The 19,249-nt window shown below is 43.5% G+C and overlaps 1 protein-coding gene across 1 annotated transcript in view; it reads left to right on the forward strand.

The window, feature by feature from the left end:
- LOC143783129 (uncharacterized) overlaps positions 1–19,249 on the forward strand; it is a 79,797-nt gene that overhangs the window by 20,666 nt on the left and 39,882 nt on the right. The window contains exon 9 of the mRNA XM_077271427.1: positions 15,166–16,286. Coding sequence (XP_077127542.1) covers positions 15,166–16,286 — 1,121 coding nt within the window. The remainder of the gene's footprint in view (positions 1–15,165; positions 16,287–19,249) is intronic.

The following is a 19,249-nucleotide window of genomic DNA, read 5'->3' on the forward strand; positions in this document are numbered from 1 at the left end:
ATGGATCCCTCGGGGAATTGATCTGAATCACGTCACGTGGAGATTTAGATGGAAACCCGCAAGTAAGTGCTCAGCGTAGAGCGCAGGATAAATGTGATCCCAAACGTTATGTAAAATTTTCCCAATAAAAGATTCAACTCAATCCACAAAAAAAAAGCAAGTCCCCACTCAGGTCCGTCATCTGTTAACGGAAATAAAGGGGGTTTCACATTACTAGTAGCACAAAGGCTATGTATAAGTGAAATGGCTCCTCACCCGCCAAAAGAAATTCAGCAAATTCTGCACTCCCAAATACACTACCCCCCCCCCCCCCCCCCCCACACTCTCCAGGGCCGGCATCAGCACCCGGGCAAGTGTCGGTGCCCAGAGCTGGCAGGGGGGCCCACTCACCCTCAGGGACAGAGACTCGTTATCGGGGCCCAGTGCCAGTGAGCAGGGCCCTGGTACTTGCAATACTTGCCTCTCCCTGTTCCTCTGCAGCATCTCCTGGCTATATGACATTTCAGGTCAGAGGGTGCGATGACTTCACTACAGCACCCTCTCTGCTCTGAACGGTCACAGTGCAGAGAGCCGTAAGAGTGCAACGCTGAGGAGTCCAGACCTGCAGCCAGCGAGGAGAGGTATATTATTTTTTATTTTTTTTTAGTGTTTGGAGAAGTATATGTTACCCATTCTGTATGGGGCCTATCATATACTGGAGGATCATATGGGGCCCATTATATATTGAGCAATATATGGGGCCTATTATGTATGAAACATTATTTGGAGCCCAATATGTATGGAACATTAAATGGGGCTCATTATACTGTATGGAGGACTATACTGTCTGGTTTCTGAGCTATTGCTATCACTCCTATAATGTAAGAGTGAAATCTTCGGCATTGTACTATACCTATATTTCTCTGCTGTATCTGTACATCAGGAATTTTGGTATGTATTGAAGGGGCCACTGAGACTCTTGTCAGGGACTCACGAAAACCTGAAGCCGGCCTTGCCCCCACACTTCTGATCCCCAGTGTGCCTAAATCAAAGTTAGCATTCACATTTGGCATTTCTGTAGTGATGAGAGCCCGCCTAATTTACCGGTGGATGTCTCTAGAAGCATGAGCTGGTCACTCCAACGTACTGGTCACTACAGCGTACTGGTCACTACAGCGTACTGGTCACTACAACGTACTGGTCACTATAACATACTGGTCACTACAGCGTACTGGTCACTACAACGGCAGTTTGAAAATTTCACTCAGCGACATTCACTGCTGCCCGTTTCTGGAAAACACCCATTTAGTCAAAATCGTCACTACACCTGTAGATAAACTCCAGAGTGGTGTAAATCACCAACATGGGGTCACTTGAGGGGGGATTCTCCTCTTCTGGCACTTAGGGGCTCTGTATATGGAGTCCGCAAACTATTCTACCACAGTTTGTTCTCCAAGAGTCAAATAGCGTTCTGTCCCTCCCGAGTCTCTCCGTGTAGCTAAACAATACTGTACAGTCACATATGGGGTATTTCCACGTTCAGCAGAAATTGTGGGACAAATTTTTGTGCCATTTTTACCCATTTTTCCAGTGTGAAAATGTAAAATCTGAGGCTAAAACTAAATTTTAGTGGTAAAAATGTAATTATTTCTTCACTGCGCACTAGTATAAAATTCTGTGGGGCACATGTGGTGTCAATACGATCACTGCACCCCTAGATGAATTCACTGAGAGGTGTAGTTTGTAAAATGGGGTCACTTATTGGGGGGCTCTGCTAATGTGACATGGCACCTGCAAACCATAACAGTGAAGTCCGCACTATAATATGGCCCCCTTCCCTTCTGTGTCTCAAAAGTAGTTCCTGATCACATGTAGGGCATTGAGGCACTCAGGAAAGCGTGCACAACAAACTGTCAGGTCCATTGTTTTTCCTATTAGCCCTTATAAAAATTAAAAAACTTTGGGCTCAAACAACATTTTAGTAGTAAAAATGTAATTTATTCTTTCTTTTCTGCCCAATGGTATAAAAGTCTATGAGGCACATGTGGTGTCAATATGATCACTGTACCACTAGATTAATTGGGGGGGGGGGGTGTAGTTTGGAAAATAAGATCACTTATGAGGGGGTCCATTTTTTCCTGTTACCCTTTTGAAAATGAAAAACTTGGTGCTGATTTTTGTGGGAATTTTTTTTTTTTTCCAGTTTTCACGGCTTAACGCACCTGTGGATTCAAGGTGCTCACTACACATCCACATAAATTCCTTCAGGGCTCTAGTTTCCAAATGGTGTCTCTAGTGGGGGATTCCCACTGTTTAGGCACATCAGGGGCTCTCCAAACATAACATAAAATTCACTGTTCATTCCAGCTAGTTTTGCATTCAAAAAGTCAAATGGTGCTTCTTCCATTCCGAGCCCTGCCATGCACCCAAACAGTAGTTCTCCCCCATATATAGGGTATCTGTGTACTCATGAGAAACTGAAAAACAAATTGTATGCTCCGTTTTCTCCTGTAACCATTGTGAAAATGCAACATTTTGGGCTAAAACAATATTTGTGTGGTGAAAAAGTAAGTTTTCATTTTTTATCTTCCACATTGCCATTAAAGGGAAGGTGCCGTGATTGTAATTTTTGTATTAATAATTATTGATTATATATCGTAATCAATTATTTTTAATGCAAAATTAAATGAACTACTTTAATAGTTTATTAACTTTTACTTTTGCCACTGGGCGCTGCCATTTTCATTAGTGTGGGCGTAAGTGTCTGGGCACGACACTTGCACACTTCACTTACGGCAGCCATGGGCATAAGAGACTGCAGTCGGACAATGACCGCATCTCTTGCATTTAGGCCGCTCCTCCTGCCTCTTAGCTGTGACCTGGGGCTGGGCAGGTCACAGCTGTGGGAGGAGATCGCGGCCATTTTGTTTTGTTGGCTTTATTTTCCCCTGTCATCGCACACACTGCTCAGTGTGTGCGATGACAGGAGCTGCCGGGAAGCGAGGGTCCTGGGTAAGTATCTGCAGCGAGGAGCGGTGATTGCAGCCTGTAATTAGTATTACAGTACAGGCTGCGATCACCGCTCACTGCCGACATGTTCAGAGCACAGCAGGGAAATGTCACACTGCTGTCCCCTGAATAGGATGCAGCACTTCCTGGGAGAGGAGGGAAGGTAAGTACAAGCTTTTTTTTTTTTTTTTTTTTCCCTCACAGCAGTGGTGCCGTAAGATCACCAGAGCAGATCAGCTGATGAACTCCGGTGACCTCTCACGGCAGCACAGTGATACACTGCGGGAGCGATTACCTCCTGTCAGTGTATCGCCGGCTGTCTTTGAGAGCAGTCCTACCACTGATGTGACTGCTCTCAAAGTGATCAGGATCGTCGTGGGACATTATGGACTATGTTCTCTGCTGATGAGGAATATTGTGGTTTATTATTTTATTTTTGTTGCAGGAGACGTTGGCGTCGGTGGATTAGGTGTTCGGTAAGTATGGTTTAATTAAGATTCAATAAAGGAGTCTGTGTCACTATTTCAAATAAAGGACTTTTTTTCTGGGTGTCTGTGTTTTCTTACAATGTGACTATGGGGTTAGTAATGGGGGCATCTTATAGATGCCTCTCCATTGGGCTTGATGTCACCTGACAATACAAAGGTGACATCAACCCCACAACTATTAGCCCACTTGCCACCGCTACAGGGCTCTTTCACTACTATAGGATTAGTAATGGATAGGTGTCTTATTGAAACCTCTCCATTACTAACCGGGCTTAATATAACCTTACAATCAAAAGTGACATTAACTCCTTATTACCCCATATGCCACCGCTACAGGGCAGTGGGAAGAGCAAGGCTAAGTGCCAGAATTGGTGCATCTTATAGATGCGCCTTTTCTGGGGCGGCTGAGAGATGATGGTTTTTTGTCTGGGAGAGGCCACTATCCATGGCCCCTTCCTAGGCTATTAATATCAGCCCGCAGCTGTCTGCATAGCCTTTGCTGGTTATTAATTATAGGGTGGTACCAAATGTAATTTTTTTGGGGGGTGGGTCCCCCATTTTAATAGCTAGTAAAGGCTAAGTATACAGCTGTGAGTTGATATTAATAGCCTAGGAAGCTCCATGGGTGTTATCCCCTTCCCAAGCTATAAACATCTGCCCCCAGCTGACGGCTTTCCCTCTGCTCGGTATTAAAATTACACAGGAGCCCACGCAATTTTTGTTTTTTTTTCTTTCAAATTATCGGTTGCTGTCTGGTTACAGCCTATGACTGTTCGTTCTGTTAACGATCCTTCATAGGTTTGTGACTGTGTGTGTTTTGTATTTAGTTATCGGCTCAGTAATGAGGGTGTTGGGGTGTGTGTGCATGTATGTCTGCATGTGTATATATTTTACTGTGTGTGTATTTTCCTGTGTGGGCGTGCACGCGTGTGTATTTCCCAGTATACAGCGAGCAGCACTAACAGAATCCTTGCTAACTGCCATCCTCGGTGACAGTCTACTTGTCAGTATAACTTTGCAGTCACCAACAAAATGGCTGCTCAATGTGTTCCTAAATGTCATCCTCTCTTATCCCTTAGCGAACACCCAGAAGGGGAGGAGATTAGTGACATCACACCCGTCAGCAGACCCCACCCATATTTACAGCAGTGCAGTAATGTGAGCTAGTTTTACACTAGGTTTTTGTCAAATTTCAGTAGCTGCTCCCCCTAGTGTTTAAAAGTGGAAATTCCAAACTTTTAAAATTATTTTTCATATTTTACTAAATTATAAACAAATTATAATACTTTTTAACAGCATTTAAACATTAATTCTTTACATTTTTTCAATTGCTAAAAAAAAAAAAAAAAAATAAATTGATGGCACCTTCCTTATAATTCATATGAAGCCCCTAAAGGATTAATAAACTTCTGAAATGTGGTTTTGAGCTCTTGGAGGGGGTGGTGTTTTTAAAAGTCTCATCTGTGTATTTTCTGTCACATAGGCCCCTCAGTCCCTTCAAATTGGATGTGGTCCCTTAAAAATAAATACAGTTGGTTTTGAAAAATATTTTTGGAAAAACTTGCTGATTAACTTTTAGCCCTCACAACCTCCTTTATAAAAATGATGCTGATGTGAAGTAGACATACATGTAAATGTTGTTTATTATCTATTTTTTAACTATGTGGTTTAAGGGCATAAAAATTAAGTTTCAAAATTGCAAAACTTTCAATTGTTTCAGTAAAAGCAAGTCCTATGAACCAAAATGTCCCACTAACCTGAAGTTCTATCTCTGGATCTATGGGATCCGGTGAAGCGTTCCAGAATTATTACCACTTAAAGTGACACGGGTCAGAATTGAAAAAATTGGTCTTGACATTAAAGTGAAAAACAAGCTGAGGGAGAAAGGGGTTAAAAAAACCCCTCAGTGTCATTGCCCTTTACGGGCACAAAAATAAATGTTTAACCCCTTTCTGACATTAGACGTACTATCCTGTTGAGGTGGGGTGGGCCTGTATGACCACCGACGGGATAGTACGTCCAGCGCGATCGGCCGCGCTCATGCGGGGGGAGCGCGACCGGGTGTCAGCTGACTATCGCAGCTGACATCCGGCACTATGTGCCAGGAGCGGTCACGGACCGCCCCCGGCACATTAACCCCCGGCACAGTGCGATCAAACATGATCGCAGTGTGCCGGCGGTATAGGGAAGCATCGCACAGGGAGGGGGCTCCCTGCGTGCTTCCCTGAGACCACCGGAGCAACGCGATGTGATCGCGTTGCTCCGAGGGTCTCTTACCTCTTCCTCCCTGCGGCAGGCCCGGATCCAAGATGGCCACGGGGCTGCATCCGGGTCCTGCAGGGAGGTGGCTTCACAGCGCCTGCTCAGAGCAGGCGCCAGGAAGCCTCCAGGAATGCACGTCAGATCGCCGATCTGACACAGTGCACAGCAAGGTGTCAGATCGGCGATCTTACACTATAACATGATGCCCCCCCGGGGCAATGTTGATGTTAAAAAAAAAAAAAAAAAATTCAGATGTGTTTAAAATAAAAAAAATAAAAATTAAAAAAAAAATTAAAAAAATAAATATATTGTTCCTATAGATACATTTCTTTATCTAAATAAAACAAAACAATAAAAGTACACATATTTAGTATCTCCGCGTCCGTAGCGACCCGACCTATAAAACTGTCCCACTAGTTAGCCCCTTCAGTGAACACCGCAAAAAAAAAAGAGGCAAAAAACAACGCTTTATGATCATACCGCTGAACAAAAAGTGGAATAACGCGATCAAAAAGACGGATATAAATAACCATGGTACCGCTGAAAACGTCATCTTGTCCCGCAAAAAACGAGCCGCCATACAGCATCATTAGCGAAAAAATAAAAGTTATAGTCCTCAGAATAAAGCGATGCCAAAATAATTACTTTTTCTATAAAATAGCTTTTATCGTATAAAAGCGCCAAAACATAAAAAAAGATATAAATGAGGTATCGCTGTAATCGTACTGACCCGACGAATAAAACTGCTTTATCCATTTTACCAAACGCGGAACGGTATAAACGCCTCCCCCAAAAGAAATTCATGAATAGCTGGTTTTTGGTCATTCTGCCTCACAAAAATCGGAATAAAAAGCGATCACAAAATGTCACGTGGCCGAAAATGTTACCAATAAAAACGTCAACTCGTCCCGCGAAAAACAAGACCTCACATGACTCTGTGGACCAAAACATGGAAAAATTATAGCTCTCAAAATGTGGTAACGCCAAAAAATATTTTTTGTAATAAAAAGCATCTTTTAGTGTGTGTGACGGCTGCCAATCATAAAAATCCGCTAAAAAAAAAGCTATAAAAGTAAATCAAACCCCCCTTCATCACCCCCTTAGTTAGCGAAAAATAAAAAAATGTATTTATTTCCATTTTACCGTTCGGGTTAGGGTTAGGGTTGGGGCTAGGGTTAAGGCTACAGTTAGGGTTGGGGCTAAAGTTAGGGTTAGAGTTTGGATTACATTTACGGTTGGGAATAGGGTTGGGATTAGAGTTAGGGGTGTGTCAGGGTTAGGGGTGTGGTTAGGGTTACCGTTGGGATTAGGGGTAGGGATGTGCTTGGATTAGGGTTTCAGTTATAATTGGGGGGTTTCCACTGTTTCGGCACATCAAGGGCTCTCCAAACGCGACATGCCGTCCGATCTCAATTCCAGCCAATTCTGCGTTGAAAAAGTAAAACAGTGCTCCTTCCATTCTGAGCTCTCCCGTGCGCCCAAAAGGGTTTACCCCAACATATGGGGTATCAGCGTACTCGGGACAAATTGGACAACAACTTTTGGGGTCCAATTTCTTCTCTTACCCTTGGGAAAATAAAAAAATTGGGGGCGAAAAGATCATTTTTGTGAAAAAATATGTTTTTCTATTTTTTCGGCTCTGCATTATAAACTTCTGTGAAGCACTTGTTGGGTCAAAGTGCTCACCACACATCTAGATAAGTTCCTTAAGGGGTCTACTTTCCAAAATGGTGTCACTTGTGGGAGGTTTCAATGTTTAGGCACATCAGGGGCTCTCCAAACGCAACATGGCGTCCCATGTCAATTCCAGTCAATTTTGCATTGAAAAGTCAAATGGCGCTCCTTCCCTTCCGAGCTCTGCCATGCGCCCAAACAGTGGTTTACCCCCACATATGGGGTATCAGCATACTCAAGACAAACTGTACAACAACTTTTGGGGTCCATTTTCTCCTGTTACCCTTGGTAAAATAAAACAAATTGGAGCTGAATTAAATTTTGTGTGAAAAAAAAGTTAAATGTTCATTTTTATTTAAACATTCCAAAAATTCCTGTGAAACACCTGAAGGGTTAATAAACTTCTTGAATGTGGTTTTGAGCACCTTGAGAGGTGCAGTTTTTAGAATGGTGTCACACTTGGGTATTTTCTATCATATAGACCCCTCAAAATGACTTCAAATGAGATGTGGTCCCTAAAAATAAAATGGTGTTTTAAAAATGAGAAATTGCTGGTCAACTTTTAACCCTTATACCTACCTAACAAAAAAAAATGTTGGTTCCAAAATTGTGCTGATGTAAAGTAGATATGTGGGAAATGTTACTTATTAAGTATTTTGTGTGACATATGTCTGTGATTTAAGGGCATACAAATTCAAAGTTGGAAAATTGCAAAATTTTCAAAATTTTTGCCAAATTTCCATTTTTTTCACAAATAAACGCAGGTTATATCAAAGAAATTTTGCCACTATCATGAAGTACAATATGTCACGAGAAAACAGTGTCAGAATCGCCAAGATCCGTTGAAATGTTCCAGAGTTATAACCTCATAAAGGGACAGTGGTCAGAATTGTAAAAATTGGCCGGTCATTAACGTGCAAACCACCCTCGGGGCTTAAGGGGTTAACTAAAAACATAATTTCTAAGCAAAAATCACACAATAAAACATACTGTAACTTTTAAATGATTATTATACATGCAGGTCTGCAATAAAAGAAAAAGTGCATTGGATTTTTCAATGGTTTGTGAGATTTTTTTTCTGCTGAATATGTGAAAAATACTAAAACAAAAATTCCATCCCTTCAGGTTTTCTTGTAAAAGTTGTGTTTTAGGTGCACGGCTGCTGAATTTGTTATGAAGCATGTGCTAATTCATAGTTTTGATGCCTTCAGTGTGAATTTACAATTTTCATAGTCATGAAAATACGGAAAAATCTTTAAAAGGAAGGCGCCACCAGTTTTCTTGTAGTTTGTTTTTTTGTGAAATTAAGCTTAAAATAGTAAATAAAATGTATTAATGCAATGTTTGCACTGTTTGCAAACATTTCTATATGAAAAATATTATATTTTTTTACAAAAATTTACAAAAATTTTACAAAAATATATATATATTGACCACTGTTTTAGACCTCAAGCAGCTATAGTGAGACTTACCAGCTTTACTGTTAGCTGGAAAATTGGGGCAGTACCTGCTGACATCACCATTTCCCTCCATTTTTGGGTGGTCTAGTATCACTGGGGCAGAATGAAGAGCAGCATCACAGGGCAGAGCCATTTTGTGTGTGACTGCCCTGTGATCCGCTATCACCAGCAGTTACTGCATCAGAAGCACAGTTACAGAGTTTACAGAGGAGCAGAACACAGTGGGCTCAGCAGCATGGTGGACTGGAGGAAGAGTGAAGACATGGGGTGTATGGAGCAGCATTATCTGAGCTGTCTGTGACATCCATCAGTAAGATAAGAAGAAGGAGCTCCAGGTCTGCAGTGAATGGCCAGGCAGTGTGGAAGGAGGGGAGAGATACATTGGTATGGCTGAGAGAGACTGATGGGAGAGCGAGACATGTAGAATGATGAGTGAGACACATGGAGCGTCATAGGGAGAGAGATACACATGGAACAGCCGGGGTGAGACACATGGAGCGTGATGGGGAGAGAGATACACATGGAACAGCCGGGGTGAGACACATGGAGCGTGATGAGGAGAGAGATACACATGGAATAGCAGGGGTGAGACACATGGAGTGTGATGAGGAGAGAGACATGTAGTATGATGAGAGACATATGGAGTGTGATGGGGAGAGAGATACACATGGAACAGCCGGGGTGATACACATGGAATAGCAGGGGTGAGACACATGGAGTGTGATGGGGAGAGAGATACACATGGAACAGCCGGGGTGAGACACATGGAGCGTGATGGGGAGAGAGATACACATGGAACAGCCGGGGTGAGACACATGGAGCGTGATGGGGAGAGAGATACACATGGAACAGCCGGGGTGAGACACATGGAGCGTGATGAGGAGAGAGATACACATGGAATAGCAGGGGTGAGACACATGGAGTGTGATGAGGAGAGAGACATGTAGTATGATGAGAGACATATGGAGTGTGATGGGGAGAGAGATACACATGGAACAGCCGGGGTGATACACATGGAATAGCAGGGGTGAGACACATGGAGTGTGATGGGGAGAGAGATACACATGGAACAGCCGGGGTGAGACACATGGAGCGTGATGGGGAGAGAGATACACATGGAACAGCCGGGGTGAGACACATGGAGCGTGATGGGGAGAGAGATACACATGGAACAGCCGGGGTGAGACACATGGAGCGTGATGGGGAGAGAGATACACATGGAACAGCCGGGGTGAGACACATGGAGCGTGATGGGGAGAGAGATACACATGGAACAGCCGGGGTGAGACACATGGAGCGTGATGGGGAGAGAGATACACATGGAACAGCCGGGGTGAGACACTTGGAGCGTGATGGGGAGGGAGATACACATGGGATAGCAGGGGTGAGACACATGGAGCGTGATGAGGAGAGAGAGATACACATGGAATAGCAGGGGTGAGACACATGGAGCGTGATGGGGAGGGAGATACACATGGGATAGCAGGGGTGAGACACATGGAGCGTGATGGGGAGGGAGATACACATGGGATAGCAGGGGTGAGACACATGGAGCGTGATGGGGAGGGAGATACACATGGGATAGCAGGGGTGAGACACATGGAGCGTGATGGGGAGAGAGATACACATGGAACAGCTGGGGTGAGACACATGGAGCGTGATGGGGAGGGAGATACACATGGGATAGCAGGGGTGAGACACATGGAGCGTGATGAGGAGAGAGATACACATGGGATAGCAGGGGTGAGACACATGGAGCGTGATGAGGAGAGAGATACACATGGAATAGCAGGGGTGAGACACTTGGATGACTTTGATGCGTTTGCGCAGCGTTTTTGGATGTGCGGAATTGCATCAAATCTGCAGTGTAGTGCACAACCAATGTTAGTGAATGGGAAATTGAGAATTGTTGTGCACATGCTGCGGAAAAATACGCGCGGATTTGCAGGGTTTTATTTTCCGCAGCATGTCAATTCTTTTTGTGGATCTGCAGCGTTTCTGCGCCCATTGACTACCATTGAGTTAGGCAAATCCGCAGCAAAACAGCAGGTGTAAAAATCTGAGGTTTTGCTGCGGAGTTGCGTGCGATAAACGCTGCGGAGGAGGAAGAGTGTGTGCGGAGACTGTGAACTGTGAATATGTGCGTGTCTGTGTGCTGGTCTGTGTGTGCGTGCGTGCGTGCGTGCGTGCGGGAACAGGGAGTATACTGCTGTTTTTTTGTTGTTGTTTTTTTCAGGAGATTGAGGGCGTTGCACGGTTAGCTGACTAATAAAGATGAGAAAGTGTGTAGTGTTTTATTTCATTAAAATACTTTTATTCTTGCTGTGTGTTTATTTAACCCCTTAACAACTATAGGATTAGTAATGAATAGGTGTCTTATTGACGCCTCTCCATTATTACCATTAAGTCGGCTTGATGCACCTTTCAATACAAAGGTGACATCAACCCCACAAATATTACCCATATGACACCTCTACAGGGTAGTGGGAAGAGAGAGGCTAAGTGCTGGATATGTCGCATTTTAGATATGCGCCATTTCAGGGGTGGCTTTGAGCTGGTGTTTGTAGCCAGGGAAGGGGGGTGGGTGCAATATCCATGGCCCTTTCTTAGGCTATTAACATCAGCCCACAGCTGTCTGTGCATAACCTTTTCCGGTTATTAATTATAGGGGGACCCCACGTTGTTTTTTGGGTGGTCCCCCTATTTTAATAGCCAGTAAAGGCTAAATATACAGCTGCGGGCTGATATTAACCCTTTCCTAGGCTATAAACATCATATAGTTCTCACAATACCGCCATATAGATCACACATAATGGCGCCATATAGTTCTCATGTAATACCATCATATAGATCACACATACCGCCATAGTGTTCTCATATAATACCGCCATATTGATCACACATAATACCATTATATAGATCACACATAATACCACCATATAATTGTCACATAATAATGCCACATAGATCACACATAATCCCACAATATAGTTATCATATAATAGTCAAATATTTTTTACATTATTCCACCATACTGATCAAACATAATACCACCATAAAGATCACGTATAATACCGTCATATAGATCACACATAATGCCATAATACAGATCACACATAATACTTGTCCGCATCAATTGTAGTCTATATGACAGTACTATGTAAAAAATATATATGGTGGCATCATGTGTGATCTATATGGCAGTATTATGTAATAAATATATATGGCGGTATAACGTGTGGTCTTTATGGGAGTATTATGTGATAAATGGATATGGCAGCATTATGCGTGATCCATATGGCAGTGTGCTGGTCTATGGGGGGTCACAGAGAGAGATATACGGTGGAGGGAGCAGAGTATTTCAGGAGAGCAGTGTGCTGGTCTATGGGGGGGAGTGTGCGCACGCTGACACACGCACACAACTGTATACTTAGCCTTTACTGGCTATTAAAATGGGGGACCCCAAACTAAAAAAATTACGTGGGGTAATTACTAATCCTATAGTTGTATTGTAAATAAAGACACAGCCCGAATAAAGTCCTTTCTTAATCTTAATTAAACTACTTACCAAACGCATAATCCCTGAATCCCTCGTCTCCTGCAACAAAAATAAAATAAACCACAAATATTCCTCACCTGCCTGCCGAGAAGATAATCCATAATGTCCCACGACGATCCTGATAATGTCCCACGATGATCCTGATCACTTTGAGAGCAGTCACATCAGTGATACGACTGCTCTCAAAGACAGCCGGCGATAGACTGACAGGATGAGATCGCCCCCTGCAGTGGAGCACTGCACCACTGTGAGCATAATTTTTTTTTATTTTTATGTGAATGTGTATGTAATGTAACTTTTTTTTTTTTTTAAACTGAGCACAGGTAGCGGCAGATGATAGTACTCTCCCATCAGACATAGCCCAATGGGAGCAGTAGTCTCATCTGTCCGCGCCCGCTTTTTTGCTGCAGGTCAGTCAGCTGCGGAATCACACTGACATCTGCCAGCATGATCCCGCAGCGCTGTGACCGACAGTACCGGCGGTAGCGTTACCGCAGGTGACAGTCACAGCTGTGGGGGTCACGCTGACATGTGACAGCATGACCCCCACAGCTCCTGTTATCGCAAGCACTGAGCTGTGTGTGCAATGGGGAAAGACATGCAGGGGGAGAGGAGAGCATAGGAGGGAGAGCGAACAGGCACAGTGGGATGGAGAGCACACATGGGGAGAGAGACGGCACCCATGGGGAGAGACAGTCACCTCCAGGGTCACAGAGGGAGATATATGGGGGAAGGAGCAGGGTGACTGCAGCACAGAGTATTTCAGGAGAGCAGTGTGCTGGCCTATGGGAGATCACAGAAGAGATATATGGGGGAAGGGTATGTGATCCCTGTTGCGTGCATGCTACTTCTCTCCTGTTTTGTGACTAACATTCTTGCCATCCCCCCTTCCCCCACCTTAATCCCTGTCCTGTCAGCTGCCCTGCTCTCTCCAGGTGTCAGCTCCCTCTCTGCAGGCTGTGAGTGCAGCTTACCGGAGCTCACAGGGACTGTGTGTGAGGAGGCGGAGACAGAGCAGGAGAAGCACACAGGGAGGGCAGCGTGTGAGAGCAGAGGATGTCTGCTCAGGACGCACAGTGCCTGGAGTACAGAGGAGCAGGGAGGTAAATCACCCACACTCTCCATCCTCCAGCTCCAGTGAGCGCTTCTCTCCTGCGATAGAGAGTAAGTGGAGCTCGGCAGATAGCACTGGGCTGTAATAAAATGGCGGCTAGTCACACCTACAGCAGTGAGTTGTGCAGCCCACAGAGGCGTGCCCAGCTCACTGCTAATGCTGCTGCAATGTTAGAGATAGGGTCAGCGCCGGTCTATTATCTCCTATGTCCATGGGGTGCCGTAATATGACACTGTTAGTGTCGTGAACTGCTGTGAACACAAGATGTCAGCCCCCAGTGCCTTCTTTAAACTCATATAACACACGAAATCTGTTTCACATGCATTTAAAACTTGGTTATAGCAGCATGTTATGCTACATTACAGTGATTTATTAATGAGCTACAAACGCGGTACCTTCCCTTTAAATGAGAAGGTGTGTCCAAACTTTTGGTCTGTACTGTATGTGTGTATATATATATATATATATATATATATATATATATATATATAGGTATGTATACATATAAATATTTGTTTCCATGATTTGGAATCATCTGCTAATTGTGGAATTGTCTGTCACGATATGTACTGACCCGGCAGGGGGCAGGGGGTCAGCGGGCGGCATGACACTCACAGAACGGGATGGTATAGGGGAGAGGAAGGCCCTACCGATAGGGAATGAGGGATGGTCACCTTCTGCTCAAACCAGAGCCTGTTCTTCCACTCCCCTAACACTCTAAGTGGGTCCTTCCCAACCCCCACCCCCGCGCCGTCAGGAGCCTTGTCCCTCGCTGCCATCTAGCACTGCCCTGGCTAGTGCATTGGCCGGCAAGGGCTCTATCCTCACCACTGCAAATAGTACAACACGGGACAGTGACAAACACGAGACACAAGGAATAAACTCTACACTTAGTTTCCAGACTCTGCTGCCAAGCTCCACGCCGCAGATAACACAGAAACAGGACTCCAAACTCCAGAAGTAGCTGACACCAGAGAGCTGCAACTGCAAGGCTGGTCTCCATAGAGAAACTCTATCCCCATCAGTCAGCTGATGCATCAGGTGACTATTTAAAGGATGGTGGGAGTGGTGAGCACCCACATCAGCTGACCTAGCAACTCTGCAACTGCAGCACACAGCCAGCAAGGGAAACTGACATTAACCCCTGCTGGCCTGAATGGGAAAAAAAAGCTACATTTAAATCAGAGTGGAACCAGAGCAGCCGCGAATCCAAAAATGGATTGCGACATTGTCTTTATGATTGGTGGCTGCAGAGTGGTGGTTCGTGAACATCTGGCGACAGCGGGGAGATATCTGCGGGATCTCCAAGCTGTCCTCTCTGACAATGTATATTTGTAAGTTCAATTCATTTAAATTTTTAAAATATCCAAATAACTTTTAAAGCCTCTAAATAACTAAACAGCAGATTTTATGGCTCTTTTTTTCCTGAATTAAAGGAGTAAGTTCAAAGGAAATAGAAATATATGACACCAAGGTGTCTTATTACTGAATCCGCTGATGGCTTTAAAAGTGCACAAAAACTACAAGTGTGTTTCCAGCGTAATGTGAATGTTATATGTGTGTCTGCTGTATGTCTCAAAAGATAAATCACAAATTGTATTTATTTTTTTATCCTAACAGAAAATCGCAGCAGAAACTCTGAGGAAAACTTAGAGTTATCACTGAACTGTAAAGTAGAAGATGAAGCTATGCATCACTCCTCAGGAGAAAACCTTATTGCCATTCATGGTACAGATCTATCGCCTAATTCCTCTATGAAGTATGAAGCACCATCTCATGACCAATTACAGATTGGAAGAATTCATACAGTGGAGAAGCCGTACTCCTGTTTAAAATGTGGGAAATGCTTCAGAAATAAAACACATCTTGTTACCCATGAGAGAACACACACAGGAGAAAAGCCATTTTCATGTTCTCAATGTGGAAAATTTTTTACAACAAAATCAATTCTTGTTAATCATCAGAAAATTCATACAGGAGAGAAGCCATATTCATGTTCAGAATGTGGCAAATGTTTTATAAATAAATGGCATCTTGTTAATCATCAGAAAATTCACACCGGAGTGAAGCCATATTCCTGTTCAGAATGTGGGAAATATTTCACAGAAAAGGCAAATCTTGTTTCACACGGGAGAATTCATACAGGAGAGAAGCCGTATTCATGTTCAGAATGTGGGAAATGCTTTACAGATAAAACAAGTCTTGTTACACATGAGAGAGGCCACACAGGAGAGAAACCATATTCATGTTTTCTGTGTGGGAAGTGCTTTATAGATAAATCAAATCTTGTTAGACATGAGAGAACGCACACGGGAGAGAAGCCGTATTCATGTTCACAGTGTGGGAAATGCTTCACTGGTAGACAAAATCTCGTTAGGCATGAAAGAAGTCACAGAGGAGAAAAGCCATATTCATGTCCACAATGTGGGAAATGCTTTATAGATAAATCAAGTCTTGTTATACATGAGCGAATTCACACAGGAGAGAAGCCGTTTTCCTGTTCTCAATGTGGGAAATGTTTTACAACAAAAAAAATTCTTGTTAGACACGAGAAAATACACACATGTGAGAATCCGTTTTCATGTTTAGAATGTGGGAAATGCTTTATAGACAGAACAAGTTTTGTTGCACATGAGAGGAGCCACACAGGAGAGAAGCCGTACTCGTGTTCACGATGTGGGAAGTGCTTTACATATAAGTCAAGTCTTATAAAACATCAAAAAAGTCACAAAGAAGAAGATGTTTTGATTGTTCAATATATGGAATAGGTTTTACAAGTAAATATTTTATCAAAGAATTTGCATTGAAAAGAGAAACTTTGTAAGAGCAAAAGACAAAAAAATTTCAGTAGAATTAGCTTACATCTACCAAATACCCAAATCCATCTTTACCCAGGATCCATTGGGAAAAAAATTGTTGTGGCTTTAAGGAAGAAAAGAAAAGCCTTGATTTACTTTCTAAGCTAAAATATCAGCACAGACTGTTTCTTATTAGTGTTATCCAGAAACTCATAGTGAAGGAGAATTCATAGTGAATGAAAAAAGCAAACTTTCTTTGAATATTTCCAAATTTGATCTTCATTCAAACATTTTAAAAATTTAATGGTGGTGGAACTGAAAAAGTTTGACACGCCGTTTCCGTGTGTGGCTCAAGTACCTGGTATTGCTCCTTTTGGCAAAAACATGAGAATCCTTCCTTCCAATATACTGTACTTTAATTACTGTATGTTGCACTCCCATTTTTGTAATTCATATCCTGATGCAATATAATAACTAAAATGCGCAAGTGTGAATGAGGTCGGACTGTCTCCTAGTTTCATATATAGGGGATTTTGCTTCTTTCCATGGAGCGGGTTCTGTTGTGAATTTGCTTTTTGCTCCCTCTAGTGGTTACTAGTTTTTTGACTCTGGTTTTTCTGTCATTCCTTTTATCCGCACCTGGGTCGTTAGTTAGGGGTGTTGCTATATAAGCTCCCTGGACCTTCAGTTCAATGCCTGGCAACGTAGTTATCAGAGCTAGTCTGCTGTGCTCTTGTCTACTGATCCTGGTTCCAGTTATATCAGCTAAGTCTGCCTTTTGCTTTTTGCTATTTGTTTTGGTTTTGTATTTTTGTCCAGCTTGTTCCAAATCTATATCCTGACCTTTGCTGGAAGCTCTAGGGGGCTGGTGTCCTCCCCCCGGACCGTTAGACGGTTCGGGGGTTCTTGAATTTCCAGTGTGGATTTTGATAGGGTTTTTGTTGACCATATAAGTTACCTTTCTTTATTCTGCTATCAGTAAGCGGGCCTCTCTGTGCTAAACCTGGTTCATTTCTGTGTTTGTCATTTCCTCTTACCTCACCGTCATTATTTGTGGGGGGCTTCTATCCAGCTTTGGGGTCCCCTTCTCTGGAGGCAAGAAAGGTCTTTGTTTTCCTCTACTAGGGGTAGCTAGATTCTCCGGCTGGCGCGTGTCATCTAGAATCAACGTAGGAATGATCCCCGGCTACTTCTAGTGTTGGCGTTAGGAGTAGATATATGGTCAACCCAGTTACCACTACCCTATGAGCTGGATTTTTGTATTCTGCAGACTTCCACGTTCCTCTGAGACCCTCGCCATTGGGGTCATAACAGGGTTCACTGCCAGTTTTACATTCTCCTCAGTATCTTATTGGGATTTTGAACCTCACTTTGACTTGACTTATTCAAGAACTCTCTCCTATTCATACTCTCTAGTCAGTGTCCGTTCGTTCTGGTAAAATGCTGTCATTAAATTTTGCTAAATATGTCTTCTAATCTTTTGGTCAAATAACAGCTTCTTTACACAGTGCAATATTCTAAAATCTGTGTTGTTTGCCTTTGTTTTGTTTTTTTGTTCGGCGTCATTTTTCTGTATTTTCAATTTTTGCTCGTTTCTGCCACCATCAATAGCAGTGAAAGCTAAATAAATTCTTGGGTTCTTTAGATGAGGACAGAAGTCTGAGTTTTGCTCTTGATGGGATCTACTGCTCCGGGGTAAAACAAATATTGTGTGAAATATTCTTGCCATACAATTGTTTGGCCATCTTCGCTCTTCAGACTCCTAGGTATTAATGATGAGCGAACATACTCAGGTGCTAACCAAGTGTCTTCGGCGTTCTCAAATAATATGTGCAAGTCCCCGCAGCTGCATGTCTCTCGGCTATTCGACAGCCGCAACACATGCAGGGATTGCATAACAAACCGGCAATCCATGCATGTGTTGCTGCTGTCGCTTAGCCAAGAGACATGCAGCCGCTGGGACTTGAACATATTTTTCAAGCACAACCAAGAAATAACGCCTTAACTGAACACGTTCGTTCATCACTACTAGGCATCCATTATCTTTCTGAAGGTCTCAGTCCGGTCTGAATCCCGACATGGTAATTCCACACATGAATGATATCAGATGAGGCCCCTTCCTCCTTCCCCTTCCTCCTCGTTACTGTTTTAAAGGGTTTGTTAAATTGTTAAAATTGCAAAGTCCTTGAAAAAACAAACACCTTTGCACTTTACCTCTTATTAAAAACCCTCTCGATTATCAAGAACGACGCAGTGGTTTTTAATTCTTTTTGTGTGCGGCTCGTTGTCACCCTGCAATCCTCAGAGTAGCCAGCGAGCTTACACTACTTGCCGACTTTATGCTTTACAGCCTGTAAACGCCACTCTGAAACTGCCTGGATACAACCAGCTTCATTGCTCCTTGGTTGCCTTTCCTAACAACATGAAAGAGCGTTCAAGCACAACCATGCTCCTGGTCTGAACGCTCTATTTTCAGCATCGCACCGCTCCCTGACAAGTAGGAGGCTGGGGAGCAGTGCGCTTCTAAAGAAAAGAGAACGCTCCTTAAGGGTATGTGCAGACGATCCGGAAGTGGCAGCACATGTTCCCTGCGTCCAAAGCTCTGCTGTCTATTAAACACAGGTGAATCCGCATGTGTTCACTGAACCGTGCGGATTCACCGCATCCAGTACATTGTATGGGTGAAATTTATCTTGCAGAGACTACCGTCTCCGCAAGAGAAATTGACATGCTGCCGTCTGGAGAGATGCGCCGCTTGTCCGTCTCTGTGGGTGAGCCGCGGGCGTCTCTGGATGCATAATGGCCATGGGATTTCTTAACATCTGGACACTGCACACGTACACAGCGTCCAACCTGCAGCGTTTACTGATCGTCTGCACTTACTCATGAGTGCTCGCTCTCCTGAC

This window comes from Ranitomeya variabilis, chromosome 6 (assembly GCF_051348905.1).
Source record: "Ranitomeya variabilis isolate aRanVar5 chromosome 6, aRanVar5.hap1, whole genome shotgun sequence".
NCBI lineage: Eukaryota > Metazoa > Chordata > Amphibia > Anura > Dendrobatidae > Ranitomeya > Ranitomeya variabilis.